This window comes from Pipistrellus kuhlii, unplaced genomic scaffold (genome assembly GCF_014108245.1).
Source record: "Pipistrellus kuhlii isolate mPipKuh1 unplaced genomic scaffold, mPipKuh1.p scaffold_m20_p_53, whole genome shotgun sequence".
Taxonomy (NCBI): Eukaryota; Metazoa; Chordata; class Mammalia; order Chiroptera; family Vespertilionidae; genus Pipistrellus; species Pipistrellus kuhlii.
In genome coordinates, this window is record NW_023425555.1 from 1,726,305 (window position 1) to 1,743,916 (window position 17,612).

The 17,612-nt window shown below is 61.5% G+C and overlaps 2 protein-coding genes across 9 annotated transcripts; one reads left to right on the forward strand and one right to left on the reverse strand.

The window, feature by feature from the left end:
- Positions 1–1,163: 1,163 nt before the first annotated feature.
- LCN2 (lipocalin 2) lies at positions 1,164–4,039 on the reverse strand. 6 transcript variants are annotated; one of them, XM_045573651.1, is made up of 7 exons: positions 3,794–4,031; positions 3,061–3,197; positions 2,586–2,668; positions 2,324–2,443; positions 2,048–2,149; positions 1,445–1,477; positions 1,164–1,342 (listed from the first exon to the last, which is right to left on the reverse strand). In XM_045573651.1, exons 1-6 carry the CDS (start codon positions 3,929–3,931, stop codon positions 1,455–1,457), a joined length of 603 nt encoding a protein of 200 aa, XP_045429607.1. In that variant the 5' UTR covers positions 3,932–4,031; the 3' UTR covers positions 1,164–1,342; positions 1,445–1,454. The 6 variants fall into 6 exon arrangements, with proteins under 6 accessions (XP_045429607.1, XP_045429608.1, XP_045429606.1 ...); XM_045573652.1 differs by having other exon boundaries at positions 1,164–1,296; positions 1,448–1,477; positions 3,794–4,030; XM_045573650.1 differs by having other exon boundaries at positions 1,164–1,348; positions 1,448–1,477; positions 3,794–4,030.
- A 4,996-nt stretch (positions 4,040–9,035) lies between these two features.
- PTGES2 (prostaglandin E synthase 2) lies at positions 9,036–14,615 on the forward strand. Of its 3 annotated transcripts, none has more exons than XM_036416166.2 (7): positions 9,050–9,812; positions 11,067–11,264; positions 11,981–12,039; positions 12,365–12,514; positions 13,121–13,321; positions 13,401–13,518; positions 14,147–14,604. In XM_036416166.2, the coding sequence occupies exons 1-7, from the start codon at positions 9,543–9,545 to the stop codon at positions 14,270–14,272; spliced, it is 1,122 nt and encodes a 373-aa protein (XP_036272059.1). In that variant the 5' UTR covers positions 9,050–9,542; the 3' UTR covers positions 14,273–14,604. The 3 variants fall into 3 exon arrangements, with proteins under 3 accessions (XP_036272060.1, XP_036272059.1, XP_036272062.1); XM_036416169.2 differs by having other exon boundaries at positions 9,532–9,812; positions 11,129–11,264; positions 14,147–14,599; XM_036416167.2 differs by lacking the exon at positions 13,401–13,518 and having other exon boundaries at positions 9,036–9,812; positions 14,147–14,615.
- The last annotated feature ends 2,997 nt before the right edge of the window (positions 14,616–17,612 follow it).

The following is a 17,612-nucleotide window of genomic DNA, read 5'->3' on the forward strand; positions in this document are numbered from 1 at the left end:
ACTGAGCCCAGCCATCCCCAGGCTACTGGCCGGGAAGCCTAAGGGGTCGAGGGGCAGAAGCAGCCTGGGACCTCTCCTCCCTCATTCTGTCCCCATTTTGCCCCTCCTGACTCTGGTGACCTGTGGGTGGGCCAACCACCGCCCCCGCGTGGGCGGAATCTGAGATGCCCTAATGGGTTTGGGAACATTTTGCTTCACAGCCTCCAGAAGAGTTAGGGTCGGCAGAGTGCTGCGTGTGGCTGTCCTTCAAGAAAGGCCGTGGGATACGACTGGCCCAGCTGCCATCACCCCACCCCTGTACCTGCTGGGACAGGGAGCCCCGCTCTGAGTCACCAGCTAGCAAGTGTGGCTCCTGAGCGGGACCCACAGGTGTGATCTCCAGCTGAGAGTGACTTGCATACGGTCAGTGCCACTGCCTTCTCTGTGAGGCCTCAGCTGAACCAGTGCCTGAAGAATTTTCGTGACCTGTCCCTCACCCAGGTCAGCTGACACCACCCCTTCCCCGGACTATAAAGTGTGGGCATCCTTTCTCTGTTTCCCAATAGGCCACCCTCCACTCAGTCAGTGCCAAGCCCGCACTCCTCCCTGCTGGGGCCAGCCACACCCTCACAGTCGCCTGGAGAAGCACCTGTGCCCCTGGATGGAGCAGGTGACGGCACTTGACTTGGACCATTCCTGGAGAGGGATAAATCTTCGGGTCCGAGAGGGCGCTAGGACGTGCTTGGGCAGCTGGGTGCCCTTCCTGTGGGGGCCTTTCTGGCCTTGGGCACGGCCCCCCTATCTCTAGTCCGGGATCCACTGAACTGATCTTCCCCTGAGTCTGGCCCTGAGCTACAGCGGCATCTGGTTGGGCCTGGCTCCAGGTCTGTGCTGCCCCTGGTGGCTGAGGCTGAGACTGCTCACCGCACCAGCATCTCCCATCCCCCTGCCCAGGGCGATGGGATAGGTGTGCAAGCCTGTGAGGGGGAGCCTGGGTTCTGACCTTGCAGGGGGAGAAGAGGCAGGAGCGGACCCAGGATTGGAAGTTAGGAAGTGTCCATAGATGGACTCACGCTCTGGGACCTCCATCCCTCACTGGGGCCTCACGGCGGCCTGGGAGTGATGCTGAGAGCCACCCTTGCCCTCCCAGGTGGCCCAGTGGGCAAGGAACACAGACAGGGGGTCTGAGGCTTGTGTTTATTTAGCAGTCGGGGAGCAATTCCATCAGCAGGGTGGCCAGGAGCAGCGCTGGGCCGAGCTGTGAGAAGGCTCCTGGCTCTCAGGGGCGGCCGGCTTGTGGGGGCAGCTGGGTGGCACCTTGGGCAGAGGCTGATAGGAAGGCACCGGGAAGGAGAAAGGCAGGAGGCACCTGAAAGGAAGGCAGGGAGTCACCATGGCAACAGTGCCAGGTAGCGGAGCAGCCCGCCCTGCACTCTGGCTCCCATCAGCCCCTCCCATCCATACTCACCGCATGCTCACTCGTCATCGATGCAGGTGTCTGTGGGGGAGACAGTTCGTCACAACAGGCAGGGAGGTGTGTGACCCCTGACCACCAGGACCCCTGCCCTGCCCCCCGGCGGCCCCAGGCCCCAGCCTGGCCCAGGAGCAGCAGATCCAGAGCTCCCTTCGGGGCTGGGGCAGCAGAGGGACAGGCGATGGGGGAGGGGACCCAGAGAAGGGCCTGAGAACACTGGGGGTCACTTGTTCCCAGCCACCTGCTAGCACCGAGGTCTCCTGCCCGTTACCCCATGAGCCCTGGGAGCCCTCAGCCTTGGCGAGGCCGGGGGCTCTGGGGGAGGGGGCCCAGCCCATGAGCCTGGGAAGCTGGGACCGGCCAGAAACTCCCATCTGGGCCGGCCCGAGCCATCTCTCAGGGAAGAGTCCTTGGGAGCCAGATCCCGGGGGCCCCGCAGACCCCTGGGCTGGGACGTGGTGTTTCTGAACCCAGGGCGGCTCCCGGGGGGCTCCGGGGACTAGAGGGGGGCGGCCCCCCTTCCCGTTTCCCTGCGGGACGTCATCAGGCCTGGACAGTCCCCCGCCCCTGCCTCCTCTCCCCAGCGGCCATTACCGATGGGGACGGGGTAGACGATGTTGTCGTCGGCGAGGCCCAGGGACTTGGCAAAGCGGCTGAAGTTCTCCTTCAGTTCCTGGGGCAGCTCCTTGGTCCTTCCTGTGGCCAAGACGGCCGGCGGGGGCCGGAGACCCTCCATGAGCATGGTTGAGTGGATGAACGAGCCTCACACCCCTCCTGGTGGGGGTCTGGGAAAGTCCTCTTTCCCTGGCCTCCGGGGCCCTTCCCTCCCCTGTCTGGGACAGGAGGGTCCCCCGGGCGGTGAAGACCCACCGTAGAGGGTGACCTTGAAGTACCCCCGGTTCTGGGAAACCTTCTTGAAGAACACCATGGCGAACTGGGTGTAGTCGGTGGCCACCACGCGAACCGTGTAACGCTGCAGGCCCGGGTAAGCTGCGGGGCGGACGGCGGGGTCAGCCCGGCTGGTGGGACAGACGGCTCCTTCCTCCCCCACCCGCACAGGACGGCCGGTTCCCCCTCTGGGAGGACCCCAGGCCTGGGCCCCCAACCCGGGGCCCACATCACTCGGACTCACCCCTAATGTTGCCCAGGCGGAACTGGCCGGGCCGGGAGGTGCGGACAAACGTCCTGACGAAGTAGTCACAGTTCTCGTTCCTGTGGGAGTGGGGGGTGCATGGGTGAGGGGGACACGCTGGCTCGGACCCCCTGGGCTGGGCGCGGTGGGAGCCAGGGTGCCGCTGGAGGGGCCGACGGGGTTCCAGGCTGGGCAGTGACCCTCCTCCCCCCCAGACCCCCCACCCCCCTTTTCCCCCCTCTGTCCGTTTCCCGAGGCCTGTCCGTGTGCGTCCCTGCGACTGTCTGCGCACAGAAGTGATCCGTACGTGCTGATGGATGAATGAAGGAAGGAGGGGACCGTTTGTGAACCCGGGACTGAGCAGAGGAGAGTGACTCCCTGCCAGCTTCTGTCACCCGGTGGCCGTGACATCAGCCTGTCTCCGCGCCCTTCCTCCCCCAGCCCCGCTCCCATGCTCCCGGGCGGCGGCTCTCACCGGAGCAGGGTGGAGGTGACGTTGTAGCTGCCGTCTTCCTTCAGCTCGTAGTTGGTGGTGTACATCGTGAACTGGCCGTCCTCCGTCTGGGAGACCGCGTTTCCCGCCAGGCCCACCACGTACCACTTCCCCTGGAACTGCAGGAGCCGGTGACAGGCCCAGGGGCCGGTGACAGGCCGAGGGGCCGGTGACAGGCCGAGGGGCCGGTGACAGGCCCATGGGCCGGTGACAGGCCGAGGGGTCGGTGACAGGCCGAGGGGGCCGTGACAGGCCGAGGGGGCCGGTGACAGGCCCGGGGGGGCCGCAGGGGCCCCGAAGGCTCTGTACCTGCTCACATCCCTTGGCGGCCGGCTCAGAGCCAGGAGCGCCTCATCCAGGGCCCCGGGACTCCTGCCTGGGACCCGGGCCTGCACCGGGCCTGCGCCCACAAAGCCGGCAGGCGCTGGAGGCTGCGAGGCACAGGGAGCCCGGAGTCGGGCAGGGATGGAGTGACCGTGGCCAGTGGGACTGAAGGTGTCCCCAGCTTGCAGGGACTATGGGGATTATGGGAGAGAATGTGGACCCAGCAGGTCAGCGAGGCTGGGGTGGGGGTGGGGGGCATGGTTTCCATCAGGCGGGCAGGCTGAGCTGAAACCTGGGCCCGTCCTTCCTAAATGTTCTCTAAGACTCGGCCTCAACTCCCTCTGCTCCCCCTGCTCTGGGGCCCTCCCCCTGCGCCCGCCAGGTGCCTCACCTGGTCAGCCCGGAAGTTTCGCTGCAGCGGGACCCTGGCCAGCGGCGGGGCTGGGATCAGGTTCGGGGCGGAGTCCTGGGCCTGGGTCTGCAGGGCCCCCAGCAGGGTGAGGCTCAGCCACAGGAGACGGAGGGCCATGGTTGCAGGGCTGAGGCCACCGGGCAGCTGCTGAGCCAGGAGGCGGTGAAGGAGGAAGAGGAGTGAGGAGCTGGCCTGAGGGGCCCTATTTAAGGTCCCCGTTCCCCAGCTCCCGCTGGGTGGGGCGGCATGGCCTTTGCCAAATCCAGGAAAGGTGAGGTAACTGCCGGCCACTCCTGCGGGGCGTTTGGTAAGCTTTCGGCCCCTCTCCCCGCGGTCAGGATTGGGCAAAAGGGAGGGGCAGGAAGGCCAGGGAGGCACGGGGACTTCCCCCCGAGCGCCCCGGCTCTGCCGAGACAGGCTCCTGGCACATGCTCCGTGCCCCTTCCCTCCGCTCTGTTTGTGTTCAGTGGCCCGATCTGGACGGGCTGTCATCTCTGACTTTCCGGATCCACGGCGGGGGATGGAGGGGGGTGTGTGTGGTGAGACCCTCTGATCTGTTTCCTGGTTCTCAGAGGGCACAGGGGAGGGTGGGGCACTGACGTGAACATTCCTGACGGGGAAGGACACTGTGTTCTGAGTTCTCCAAGGGCCCCCGCCAGCCCTGGCACAGGGGAACCCCCTCCTCAGACGCCCATCTGGAAGGGCCCTGCCTTGAGCTGCCCCTCCCCTCCTCCAGCCCATGGGCAGGAGCGGCCCTGGCTGATCCCTATGGATGTGGCCCCTCCTGGGGGCCCCCAAGACCCTAAGCCGGGCACTCCAGCCGCACCCAGAGCCGGGACAGCAAGGGGTGAGCACTGCGCTCCCCACCCTCCTGCTCTGACACCTGGCGCTTGGGCTCCCAGCACCCAAGGTGCTGCAAGGACTGGGCCTGGCCCTTGAGGGTCGCCGAGACCACCCACCACCGGGCCCCCGTCCAGTGGTCCAGGCCCGGGTGCCCAGAAGTGTTCCCATGGCGGCCCCAGCTTGTCCTGGCGGGCAGTTTCCTCACTGGGGCTCTGGCTGTCCCTGGGCGGGGTGACGGGGCTCAGCCCCAGGGCAGGGCCTCCGGATGCCGCCATGGGGACAGAGGGGCCTGGCGTCTGGCCTGAGGGAACCGAGGGTGTCCTGGCCCCCGACGGCCATTGGCTCTGCCCCACCCGCCGCTCTGAAGCCTGCACTGGGGCTCGGGCAGCGGCTGGAGGGAAGGGGCTCCGGCAGCTCTGAGCTGGTGGGCGGCGGTGGCCGTGGCCTCTTTGGCCATCGCCTGGCTGCCTGTCTGGTGGCGAAAGGGCAGGAAGTGGAGATGAGCAAAGCTTTCCCACGATGTGGCCACCAGAGCCCGCGCGCGCTCCGGGGGTACCCCAGCCCCCCGCCCTGGCCTCTCCTCCCGCCAGCAGGCCAGGGCTCCTCCCAGCCGCTCTCTTTGACCTTAAAAGGGATCCTTGAGGCTTTGGTGGCTGTTGGATGTGGGGGAGACTGACCGTGGAGCCCCAAAGGGTTTTACCTGGGGAAGGGGCAGTGTCCGGATCACCAGGAGTCACTGGGCAGACTCTCAAAGCCAGGACAGAGTGGCCATGCCCCCTGGGAACTGTGGGAGGGCAGGACAGCATCTGCAGCATGAGCAGCCTGGGCCCGGTGCTGCGAATCCCTGCCCCCCCCCACCCCCGTACCCTCTGCCCCCCTCACCCCCGTGCCCTCTGCCCCCCTCACCCCCGTGCCCTCTGCCCAGCCCTCACCCCCGTGCCCTCTGCCCCCCTCACCCCCGTGCCCTCTGCCCCCCTCACCCCTGTGCCCTCTGCCCCCCTCACCCCCGTGCCCTCTGCCCACCCCTCACCCCCGTGCCCTCTGCCCCCCTCCCCCCCGTGCCCTCTGCCCCCCTCACCCCCGTGCCCTCTGCCCCCCTCACCCCCGTGCCCTCTGCCCCCCTCACCCCCATGCCCTCTGCCCTCCCCTCACCCCTGTGCCCTCTGCCCCCCTCACTGATCAGTGCACAGCCTGAGGAGCTGCTCCTGAGCCCCCGGTGGCACATGTGACAGCCGTGAAGGTCTGGCGGCGACCGGAGGTCTGCTCGTCTCTCGGCGCCCAGGACCAGCCGGTAGCTCCTCGCTGGTAGACCTGCCCCACCTTCCGGAGTGGCCCGGCTCTCTCTTTGGTCTCTCCCTGCCCTCCACGTACGGGGCCAGTTTGGGAAACAGCAGGGGTCCCGGGACAGCCATGGCCATCGCTGGGGCAGAGTCAGTGCTGGGCCGGCTGGAGCTGGCGGGAGGGGGCCGCTGGGGGTGCCTCCTGCATTCTGCCTCAGGCAGGGCCTGCAGGCTGGCGGGGTGAGAGGAAAACTCTCAGGGCTCTCAGGCAGGGGCAGCTCAACAGGCACCCCTCCTGGCACAGCTGAGCCAGCACTGGGGGGGGAGCTGGGTGAGGGCGCGGGGGGACTCCTGGGCGGACTCAGGCTGACTCTAAGCGCTCCAGGGCGGACGGGACCCTGGTGGCCCCACTCCTCGTCCACCCCCTCCCCCCGGGGTCTGGGCACCTGGTCGGGGAGGGAACTCTCAGGTTCACCTGCCCAGAGCTGGGGCGATCCCTAGGCAGAATGGTCTGACCTCGTGAGCATGCCAGACCCCAGCCCACTTCCCCTGGCCCATCACAAGCCACACGGCTTCTGGGCCAAGGTCCTCCCGGGAGAAGCCAGGGCTGGGCCTTCCAGGTCCCGCTCCGGGTCCGCGGAGCAGCGGCAGGAACTTAAACACTATCTGCCCCTGGGTTTCTCCGTGGCCTGAGGCCAGTAGGAATCTGGCTGCTCCAGACCCCCTCCCGCCCCCACGGCCTGGCAGGTGGCTCTCCCCTCTCCACAGGCCCCAGACCTGGGCTCCCCCCGACACGGTGGCCTGTTTTCCCGACCACAGGGCCCAGGCCCCGTACCTGCCCTAATCCCTTCAGGAAGGCAGCCGTGTGTTCCTGGTGCCCATTGCGTGTCAGGAATCCCGTCTAACCCCCTGGACCGGTCCCGGAAACGTGTGAGCCGTGTTCGGCCCAGCGTGGTGGCTGGGGAACAACAATACCCTCCAAGTTGCCTGAAGACACACATAAACAGACGTAGAAATTGTTATATCTATAACTGTAGATTTTACAGACATTAAAGGGTAAGAGGATGCTATAGGTAATGAAATGGGAAATGCTTGAACTTATGGGTTCATGAAGTAAAAGAGAGAGTGACCCTATAACATCACAGAGTTGACAAGTTATTAACAAATCTTCCCAAAAAGAGAACACCAGCCAAGCAATATATTCAAAATGCACAATTAGACACGTTTAAAAAAGATGAACTTTTAATTTTGTTTCAGATTTATAGGAAATTTAAAAAATAGTTTGCAGAGCTTTCATATATCCATCATTTCCCTTATCATTAACATCTTATATTACTGTGACATGTTACAATTAAGGAACCACTTTTGATACATTATTTTTTAAAAATATATTTTATTGATTTTTTTACAGAGAGGAAGAGAGAGGAATAGAGTTAGAAACATTGACCAGCTACCTCTTGCACATCCCCCACCGGGGATGTGCCCGCAACCCAGGTACATGCCCTTGACCGGAATTGAACCTGGGACCTTTCAGTAAGCAGGCAGATGCTCTATCCACTGAGCCAAACCGATTTCTGCGATACATTATTAACTAAAGTCCATATTTTATTCAGATTTCCTTGGTTTTTTTATTTTTATTTTTTTATAATATATCACTTTATTTTTTTTAAATATATTTTATTGATTTTGTACAGAGAGGAAAGGAGAGAGATAGAGAGTTAGAAACATCGATGAGAGAGAGTCATCAATCAACTGCCTCTTGCACACCCCCTACTGGAGATATGCCCGCAACCAAGGTACATGCCCTTGACCGGAATCGAACCCGGGACCTTTCAGTCCCCAAGCCGACGCTCTATCCATTGAGCCAAACCGGTTTTGGCAGATTTCCTTGGTTTGTACATAAGGAAATGTTTCAGGATACCATGTTGCTTTTTTTTTTTTTTTAATACCTGACAATTACATATGAGAATACACACTTAAAAAAATATCTATCTATCTATCTATCTATCTATATATATATAATTGATTTCAGAGAGAGATAAGAAACATCAATGATGAGAATCATTGATTGATTGATTGATTGGCTGCCTCCTGCACACCCCCTACTGGGGATCGAGCCCACAAGCTGGGTATGTGTCCTAGACCAGAACCTGGGACCCTTCAGTCTGCAGGCCAACGCTCTATCCACTGAGCCAAACCAGCCAGGGCGATCCCGTTACATTTAGTTGTCATGCCTCATTGGGCTCTTCTTGGCTGTGACACTTGCTCAGAGTTTCCTTATTGTTTTCAGAGAGGAAGAGAGAGGGCTAGAAACATCAGTGATGAGAGAGATCATTGATTGGCTGCCTCCTGCACACGCCCTTCTGGGAATCCAGTCCTGACTGAGAACGGAACCCTGACCTCCCGGTTCACAGGTCGATGCTCAAAGACTCAGCCACACCAGCGGCAGACTTCCCTCGGTCTTGATGACCTTGCCAGTTTTGAGGAGGACTGCCATGTGTTTTGTAGAATCGCCCTCTATTGGGACTTGTCAGGCGTTTTTCTCGAGACTAGCCCGGGCTTATGAGTTTCAGGAGGAAAGCTACAGAGGTCAGGTGACATTTGTACCACATCATATCAGGGGAACACGCTTCCACATGGCTGATCGCTGCTGGTGATGACTTGATCGCCGGGCGGAGGTGTGCTGTCCCACGGGGGTTCACCCAGGTGGCTGGGGCAAACCCAGAAGCGCCCGTTCCCCTTCTGTAAACCAGGTCTAGTGTGCGAGAGGTCCTAGTGGTCCCGCCACCAGGCTCCGCCCCTTCTCACCCTCAACCAATCCCGCCCTCAGGCCTTGCCGCAAGGCGGGGCCAACCGGGGCCTGCCCGCAGAGAAGCCTGAATGTCGGGGCCTCCGGCCTCCAGCCAGGACGACCCAGCACGGCAGAGAGTCGGTGCAGACTGGGACCCTCATGCCTCCCCCATTTGCCTCATCCAACCACTGGGGACTTGCGGCTGGGAGAGCCAGCTCCTCCGCGTGGGCGAAATCTTAGACACCTTGTTTCCTAAAGGTCCCCTGTACGTAGGGAAGATTTTGTGGTTCAAGCCGTAGGAGACACAGTGCGGCGGAGCGGGAGGGCAGAAAGAGCTGCGTCTCCGGCGCCCTCCTGCTGTTGGTTGGATGGGGCGGATTCGGGGCCCTCAAGGACCGGAAGCCGTGACTCCCTGACACCCCGAAGGGTTCAGTCTCTTTCGATTGGGTGCATGAGGCAGAAATGACTAACCACAAGTTACGGCCAATGTTGGGACTCAGAGCCCACATCCGGAGCTGCGTGGCCGAGCAGAGGCTGGCGCCCGGGCATTCCCTCCCTTCGACCCGGGTCACCACGGAGAACCTTTTCATCTACGTGTGGAGGATCCGGGGCGCTTAGCTTCTCCCAGACACCCCGGAGGTGTTTCTGCGGCACTGCGGAGAGATGCAAAGACTTTGCCTCCGGGCCTGCTCGCTCGGCGTCACTGTTACCTTGGCAACCAGCCTGCCACCTGACACCTGGCCCTTTAAGGGAAGCCTAAGCAGCCCGGCGGTCTTGGTTTCGCGCGCCCGCCCGCGGCGCCGGTAGCGAGAACATGGCCCAGGCTGCACGCGTGCTGCGGCCCAGCGGGCGCGCTCTGGCCTGGCGGCTGGGCGGCCTCCCGGCGCCCCGGCTCCCGGCGCAGAGCCGGGCTGGCTTCGCAGGGGCGGCGGGCGGCCCGGGCCCCGCCGCCATCGCCCGCAAGGGCAGCCGGCGGCTCCTGGGGCGGGCGGCGCTGGCCCTGGGCGGCGCGGTGGGGCTGTACTGCACGGCGCGGTGGCACCTGCGCGCCCAGGACCTGCGCGCCCAGCGCGCCGCCGCGCAGGTGAGCCGGGCCGGCCGAGCGCCGCGCGGGCAGGGGCGCGGGGGCGGCGCGGAGCTGCGGGACCTCGGGAGGCGGCCGGGTCCGGAGTCGCCTCCGCTGTCCGCTCGTGACCTTGGGCGAGTGACTTGGTTTTGTCTCCGAGTCCTCAGTGTCCTCATCCATGAAATGGGGCCGTTACTGCCGCCTGCTCACTGGAATCGTCTTTGGCCTAAAGCTGTGTTTCTAACTGGTTTAAAGACTTTATAACGGGGAGATTTTGAGATCACAGAAAAGAGAAAAGAAAGCCTCTTTCAGTTTATCCCCATTCCAAACATTTTGTCGGCTCCCCATCGTCTTCCAATCCTAAGGTTGTGTATTTATTGATTGATATTATTATTAGCATTTTTTATGGAACGATGACCCCTAGATTCGGAGGGACATGGACGTGTCTCCCCAGCCAGGTTTCCTTGCAATTCTTTGTAACTTGCACCAGCACAGCCTTTCTCTGCTGTGCCCCGCCCCCTCCTCCCATTCACCCCCTTATCCCTGCACCCAGAGTGTCAGGGAGGGTGGGAGGGGAGTAGAGTTCTCTGTGTCTCACTTCCACGGCTCCAGCCTCAGTTTCCCACCTGGACACTGAGGGCAGTGGACTGCAGCTGTCACTTTCGAACTAGAATATGCAGCAAGCTCACAGGGGGCTTTCCTGCGGATCCTGGCCCGAGGCCCTGATACAACCCTTGCCCCTTAGAGCAGTGGTTCTCAGCCTTCCTAATGCCGCAGCCCTTTAACAGCGCCTCCTGTTGTGGTGACCCCAGCCATAACATTATTTTCGTTGCTACTTCATAACTGTCATTTTGCTACTGTTGCACCCACAGGTTGAGAACCGCTAGCGCTAGCAGGGTCGCCTAAGACCATCGGAAAACACAGATACTTACGTTACGATTCATAAGAGTAGCAACATTACCGTTATAAAGTAGCAACAAAAATAACTCATGGTTGGGGTCACCACAGCCTGAGGATCTATATTAAAGGGCTGCGGCGTTAGGAAGGCTGAGAACCGCTGGCTGGAGGCAGAACCCACTCTGGCTGCGCTGGGGCGGGGCATCTGGATGGAGGCTGAGCCTCGGCTCTCCATCACCCCCCTTCCCTCAGGGCCGTCTGAGAGGGCTCCCCTGGGAACAAGTCTGCTTGGGGCAAGGCCTGGCTTTGGGGGGGCGGGGAGGGCCAGGCCTGGGAAACGGCCTCAGAAGCCCCCCTCCCTCTGCTCCCACCCAGCTCTCCCTGTCGGACCGCCTGCAGCTGACTCTGTACCAGTACAAGACGTGTCCCTTCTGCAGCAAGGTGCGCGCCTTCCTGGACTTCCACGCCCTGCCCTACCGGGTGGTGGAGGTGAACCCTGTGCGGAGGGCTGAGATCAAGTTCTCCGCCTACAGGAAGGTGCCCATCCTGCTGGCCCAGGAAGGAGAGAGCCTGGTGAGCCTCGGGAGCCCCCGCCATGTCCTGGGGTGCCCTGGAGTCCTCCCGGCTCAGCCCCGGGAGGAACTGGGGCTCCTGGCCTCCGCTGAGGGCGCTGGGGGGAAGTAGCCGGTATACAGTAGGTGCTCAGTAAACGGAGGCTGCCGTCCTTCCCCACCAGCACCGGACACCAGCCTGGTCCAGGGGTACAGAGCACCACAGAGCTGAGCAATGTGGGCTCTGAAATCAGGGTGGTCTGGGTTCAAGACGAGGCTCTGCCCCTCACCGGCTGTGTGACTTGGGGCCAGCCACTCAGCCTCTCTGGGTGTGCTGCTTCATCCGTCCGCAGAGGACCACGCTCTCCAGGTTGTAGGGAAAGCCGGGCCCGTGCTTGGCTCCCAGCATGGTGCTCCTGGCACCCACCCTGCTCCTCAGGGCCCTGGAGGCCAAGTAGAGAAGCAGGCGGGGCCTAGACCCGAGGTCCTCCCTGCCCCCTCCTCCCCATGAGCCACACTCGGGCCTCCCTGCTGACCGGCTGCCCTGAGAGTGGGGGCTGTGTCCTGGGGGTGGGGAGAGCTCCGTGGACAGGGGTTATGGGGTAACCCCCCAGGAGTGGACCACAGTACCCTGGTCCCCCCCCCCCCGCCCCCCCCCCACACACCCGTCTGAGGAATGCTGGGCATGGTGTGAGCCCTCCGCCCCATCCCCGTCTGAATCACCCCCTTCTCCTCCAGCAACAGCTGAACGACTCCTCCGTCATCATCAGCGCCCTCAAGTCCCACCTGGTGTCGGGGTAAGGCGCTCCCGGAGACGGTCTCCAGGCGCGGGTGGGGCTGCTGCTTCCATGTCCCGAACGGTCAAGGGCGTCCTGCTCAGACTCCCCTTCCTCTCCGCACACCTCCCGGTCAGGGAGTCCTTGTTGTCTGCCCCACCCCCCATCCCCTGGTCCCAGGCTGCACTTCTAAGGGCCGGTTCTGGCTCCCCCCCTCCCCTCCCCTCCCGGGCTGGGCCGGGCTGGGGAGGGGCTGGGGGTGGAGAGTCACCCTAAGGAGGCGGGGCGGGGCGGGGTCTCCGGGCGGAGGAAGGAGTTGGGGTGAGACTCTGGATGTACCCCGAAGGCAGCCCCTGGATGTCATCGTCACCTACTATCCACCCATGAAGGCCACCAACGACCAGGGCAAGGAGGTGACCGAGTTCTGCAACAAGTACTGGCTCATGCTGGACGAGAAGGAAGCCCAGAAAGTGTACGGCGGGAAGGAGGCCAGGACGTGAGTGGGGCTGGCCGCCGGGGGAGGGGGCGGGGCGGGGCGGGGGCTCCGGGGGAGGGGTCTCCCCCAGAGGGACCAGGCTGGATGAGAGGCTGTGCGGGGACAGCAGCTTGGGAGGCCACAAGCTGGGCTGAGTCTCTGTAATAAGGTGACCAGACGTCCCAGTTTTGGCGGGACAGTCACGATTTTTTTTTAAAATATAACTTTTTTAATATATATTTTTATTGATTTTTTTACAGAGAGGAAGGGAGAGGGATAGAGAGCTAGAAACATCGATGAGAGAGAAACATCGACCAGCTGCCTCCTGCACACCCCCTAACGGGGTCAGCCCGCAACCAAGGTACATGCCCTTGACCGGAATCGAACCTGGGACCTTTCAGTCCGCAGGCCGACGCTCTATCCACTGAGCCAAACCGGTTTCGGCGCAGTCGGGACGCGGGATAGATTGTTAAAAGTCGGGACGTCTGGTCACCTCACTCTATAAGGACGCGCTGCTGAGGCCTCAGCTCCCATCACGCACTGGGGGGCCAGATAGTGGGTCTGCCCCCTGCTCCCAGCCCCGGCTCAGGGAGCCCCCTGGCCAGCCCGTGCCCCGCTTGCCCGCAGGGAGGAGATGAGATGGCGGCAGTGGGCGGACGACTGGCTGGTGCACCTCATCTCCCCCAACGTGTACCGCACGCCCGCCGAGGCCCTGGCCTCCTTCGACTACATCGTCCGGGAGGGCAAGTTCGGGGCGGTGGAGGGCGCCATGGCCAAGTACGTGGGCGCCGCCGCCATGTACTTCATCAGCAAGCGGCTCAAGAGCAGGTGAGGGTGCGCGGGCGCGGGCCTTCCCTCGGCCTCCCCTGGCCGGCGGAGCCTCGCTGATGGGCCGCCCTCCCCCCAGGCACCACCTCCAGGACGACGTGCGGGAGGACCTGTACGAGGCCGCCGACAAGTGGGTGGCCGCTGTGGGCAAGGACCGGCCCTTCATGGGGGGCCAGAAGCCCAACCTGGCGGACCTGGTGAGTGTGGTGGTGGGGGTGCCCAGGCCGAGGGCGCAGACTCTGGGCCGGGGCAGCCCGGGCAGGGGGAGCGCAGGTGGAGGCAATACTCACGCCAGAGGCAGCTGGGCCGCCGGTGAGCAGGGCTTCCGGAGAACCAGCTACAAGGAGCTGCCTTGGTTCCCACACGGACACGTTCAGCGGAGGGGCTGGCTTCAGGCCTGGCTGGATCCAGGCTCCCAGGGGTATCACCGGGCGCAGGGCCCTGTGGCTCTCCTACTCCGTGGAGTTGGCCTCAGCCCAAGGCCAGCCTTGGTCCAGGCCCAGGCTGCCCAGCAAACGTCCTGGCTGCCACGCCCATGGCCACGCTCCCTGAAGCCGGCGTCCTCCCCACCCTGATGGCAGCCCGCGCTGGGGGGAGGTCTCGGGACCCGAGAGCGGGGAGAGGCGTTTTCTCAAAGGAAACCCGGTGGGGGGGTTACCCCAAAACAGGGTGTGTGTAGGGGCAGAATCTACAGTCAGCCCGCGCTTCGTTCAAAGCCCCGGGGCAAACGAGCCCTGGGGGGGTGGGGCTCTGGAGGGGGCGGGGGGGGGGCGGGCCCAGGGCCCGGCTGGCAGGCGGCGGTCTGGACGCCCTCTGCGCCCGCAGGCGGTGTACGGCGTGCTGCGCGTGATGGAGGGCCTGGAGGCCTTTGAGGACCTCATGCGGCACACCCGCATCCGGCCCTGGTACCAGCGGGTGGAGAAGGCCATCGCCGACGAGGCGCTCCAGTGAGGGCCCGGGAGGAGCCGGGAGGAGCCGGGCGGAACCGGGACCGCGCAGACGCTGCTGCCGCGCGGGGCCGGAGCCGGAGCCGGAGCCGGAGCCGGCGCCTGTGTAGGGTGCCGGCCACGCTACCTCCCCCACCCACGGCGCTCTGTGCCTGACGCCGGGCACCGGGCCTGGGCCCTGGGGACGCAGCCCCGAGGGGCACAGGGCTGCCCCCCTGACCCTGTGGGTGGGAACGGGCTGGGCCCCGCCCTGGGCAAGGGAAGTGGGACATCCCGGCTGGGATGAGCCCATCCCTGGCTCATCCTGAGCATCCCGCTCCCCTCCTCACCCTCCAACCCACCCCCCACCCTCGGTCTGTTTGAAATAAAGAAAAAGATTCGCCGTGAGGCTGGGCCCAGCCCCGTCTGTCCAGTGTTACTAAGCGTCAGGCCTGGGGTGAGGGGCTTAGTGGCTTCGGACACCAGGGGGAGGCTCGGAGATGGCCCAGCGCGTGGTCTCTGAGAGACTGGCTGGGACTCTGGGTGGTGGTGCCCCTCTCTGCGCCTCAGTTTCCTCATCTGTTAAATGGGCAAGATGTCCTCCTCTTGTCCATGACAGCGTGGCCAGGGAAGGGTCACTGCACAACCCACCTGTGCTCCCAGCCCGTCTGCTCCTGCTCTGCCCAGCAACTATGTCTCCCAGCGGTGGCTGCCCCTGGAGGCCCAGTCCCACCAAGGAGGCCCGGGGGTGGGGGCGGGCAGGCTGGGTCCCTGCTCCCAGTCTCCTCCCCTTGCCCCGTTTCCGTGTATCACAGATGCTCTGCCGGCTCACCATCTCACAGGGAGGTTCTGGCTAAGCCCTGCAGGGACCGGGGCCTGCCTCCTGACGAGAGCTTTTTCCCTGGGGCTGCCGCAGGCACCGGGGACAGGCCTGAATGGTCACCTTGGTGAAGTCTCAGGACTGCTGGCTAGCCCCCCTCTCTGTGCCTGGGGCTGGAGACTGGCTAGTCAACCCAAGGCCACCACGTGGCGCCAACTCAGCTGAGCTTCTTTCACCAAGTGTCCTGCCCTCCACCCGCCACAACTCTGCCTCAGTTTCCTTGTGTTCCTAGGCCTGGCGCCCTGGACATGTTTTCCCATAACCACCAGAGGGCGGTAGAGGCTGCGAAGTCCAGTAGGAAGCTAAAACAAGGTCTGGTGCTGCCATCTTGAGGTCAACTCTTGCATTGCACCTTCACGGAGCATTTTTATTATTTAGGGACTCTTTTATTCATCAGTTTATTCTAAGTTAATTTTTTTTACTTGAAGTATTTTATTTTTTAGCAGTTTATTTATTTTAATTTTTTATTAAATTATCTTTTTATATATATTTTATTGATTTTGTACAGAGAGGAAGGGAGAGAAATAGAGAGTTAGAAACATCAATGAGAGAGAGTCATCAATCAGCTGCCTCTTGCACACCCCCTACTAGGGATATGCCCACAACCAAGGTACATGCCCTTGACCGGAATCGAACCCAGGACCCTTCAGTCCCCAAGCCAACGCTCTATCCATTGAGCCAAACCGGTTTCGGCTAAATTATTATCTTTGTACATATACCATTGCCTACCCCCTCCCATACATACCCTCCCTCCCCAGAGTTTTGTGTCCATTGGTTGTACTTATATGCATGTATATAAGTCCTTCGGTTGACGTATGATCTCCCCTATTTAGGGACTCTTATTTGTCCATCTGTAAAATGGGTTTAGCACCCAAGGGTCTGAAGATGGGCAAGTAGAAAGAGCCACAGCTCCCAAGGTTAAGGGCCTCCAGCCAGTAAAGCCTGCCCCATCTTGGTCATGTTCAAGTTCCCTGTGGCTTTGATGGCAGCAGAAGCCTGCCACTGCTCCCTGTGACCTTGGGCAAGCCTCGTCCTCGCTCATCCTCCTACAAGCCCGAGGAGGTCAGTTACCCTCCACGGGGTTGGCACCACCAGAGTCAACACACCCAGGAGTCAGATGTGAGGGGCGTTTTTACGCAGCCAGTGGGTCTGCTGTCTGTTCCCAGCCAGGTTCCCAGCGCTCACGGCCGAGAGCTGCAGGAAGTGAAACGGGAGGGAGTCCTGAGAACACGAGAGCTCGCCTCCGGGGCCAGAGGGTTCCCTCGGGAGGCCCAGCCACCGCCGGGCTTAGGGCCCGGGAGGGTTCCAGCTTGCTTTTGTTTGTTTGTTAGACTGTTAGGTTTTTAAATTTCATCTTGATTATTGCAAATAACTAATGTTTACTGGACATAAATAGAACTGGCAGAGACGTAAGAAGATGTGCCCACTATGACCATCCCACCACCCAGAGATATAACCACTTACAGTTTTTTTGGAGTACAGCCTTCTGGCTTAAGTTTTACGCAGCCTACATAAATATAAGTGCACATATGTATTTATATTCACGTCATTTTTGTTGCTGTTAATCCTCACCTGAGGATATTTTTCCATTGATTTTTAGAGAGGGCGGAAGGAAGGGGCAGAGACAGAGAGAGAGAGACATCGATGTGAGAGAGACATATCAATCGGTTGCCTCCCTCATGCACGTGACCAGGGCACCCTGACCCGGACTGGGATGGAGCCCACAACCAAGGTACACACCCTTGACCGGAATCGAACCGGAGACCCGTCAGTCCTTGTGTTGATGCTTTAACCACCGTGTCAGACCAGCTAGTGCCATATTTACTATTTTATATGTGATATATACTTACATATCTAACAGTTAAATTTGGTGGCAAGCACTGTTTGAAGCTCTTCACACATATTACCTCACTTAATTCTTACACCATCCTGTGCAGCAGGCACAGATATCTTACAGGTGGGGAGACTGAGGCATCAGAAAGGCTCAGGGAATTCCCTGGAATCACACAGCTAGCAAGTGGCAGAGGGAGGACGGGAACCGGACCTGGCTCCAGAGACACCTTCCTCCCGGTGTCACAGAGAAGTCTCTTTTCTTTCTTACGATATATTTTTATTGATTTCAGAAAGGGGGAGAGAGAGAAAAGCATCAGTGATGAGAGAGAATCATCGCTGGCTGCCTCCTGCACCTGTCCAGCCCACAATCGGGGCATGTGCCCTGCCTGGGAATTGAACTATGACCTCCTGGTTCTTGGGTTGATGCTCAACCCCTGAGCCACACCAGCCAGGCAGTTTTTCTTTATTTTAAATAAAAATTCAGCTCACACGGTAACTCCTCAACGGTTAACCTATTTCAGCTTGGCCGCTGTTCTCCCTCACGATTCTTGATGACGGTGTGGAATTCCATCACCCGGTGTTCCATTGCTGACTGTTCCTGGTTAATTTGACCAGCCGGGCGGGAAGGGTTTAGTGGGGCAGAAGGGTCTGG

Coding starts and splice junctions, on each gene's coding strand:
- LCN2 (XM_045573651.1), bottom strand. CDS start 3,931: ATGGCCCTCCGTCTCCTGTGGCTGAGCCTCACCCTGCTGGGGGCCCTG. Junction 2,669..3,060: donor GTCACCTCCACCCTGCTCCG/GTGAGAGCCGCC, acceptor CCCCCACTCCCA/CAGGAACGAGAACTGTGACT. Junction 1,478..2,047: donor CGTCTACCCCGTCCCCATCG/GTAATGGCCGCT, acceptor TCTCCCCCACAG/ACACCTGCATCGATGACGAG.
- PTGES2 (XM_036416166.2), top strand. CDS start 9,543: ATGGCCCAGGCTGCACGCGTGCTGCGGCCCAGCGGGCGCGCTCTGGCC. Junction 9,813..11,066: donor CCCAGCGCGCCGCCGCGCAG/GTGAGCCGGGCC, acceptor GCTCCCACCCAG/CTCTCCCTGTCGGACCGCCT. Junction 13,519..14,146: donor AGCCCAACCTGGCGGACCTG/GTGAGTGTGGTG, acceptor CTGCGCCCGCAG/GCGGTGTACGGCGTGCTGCG.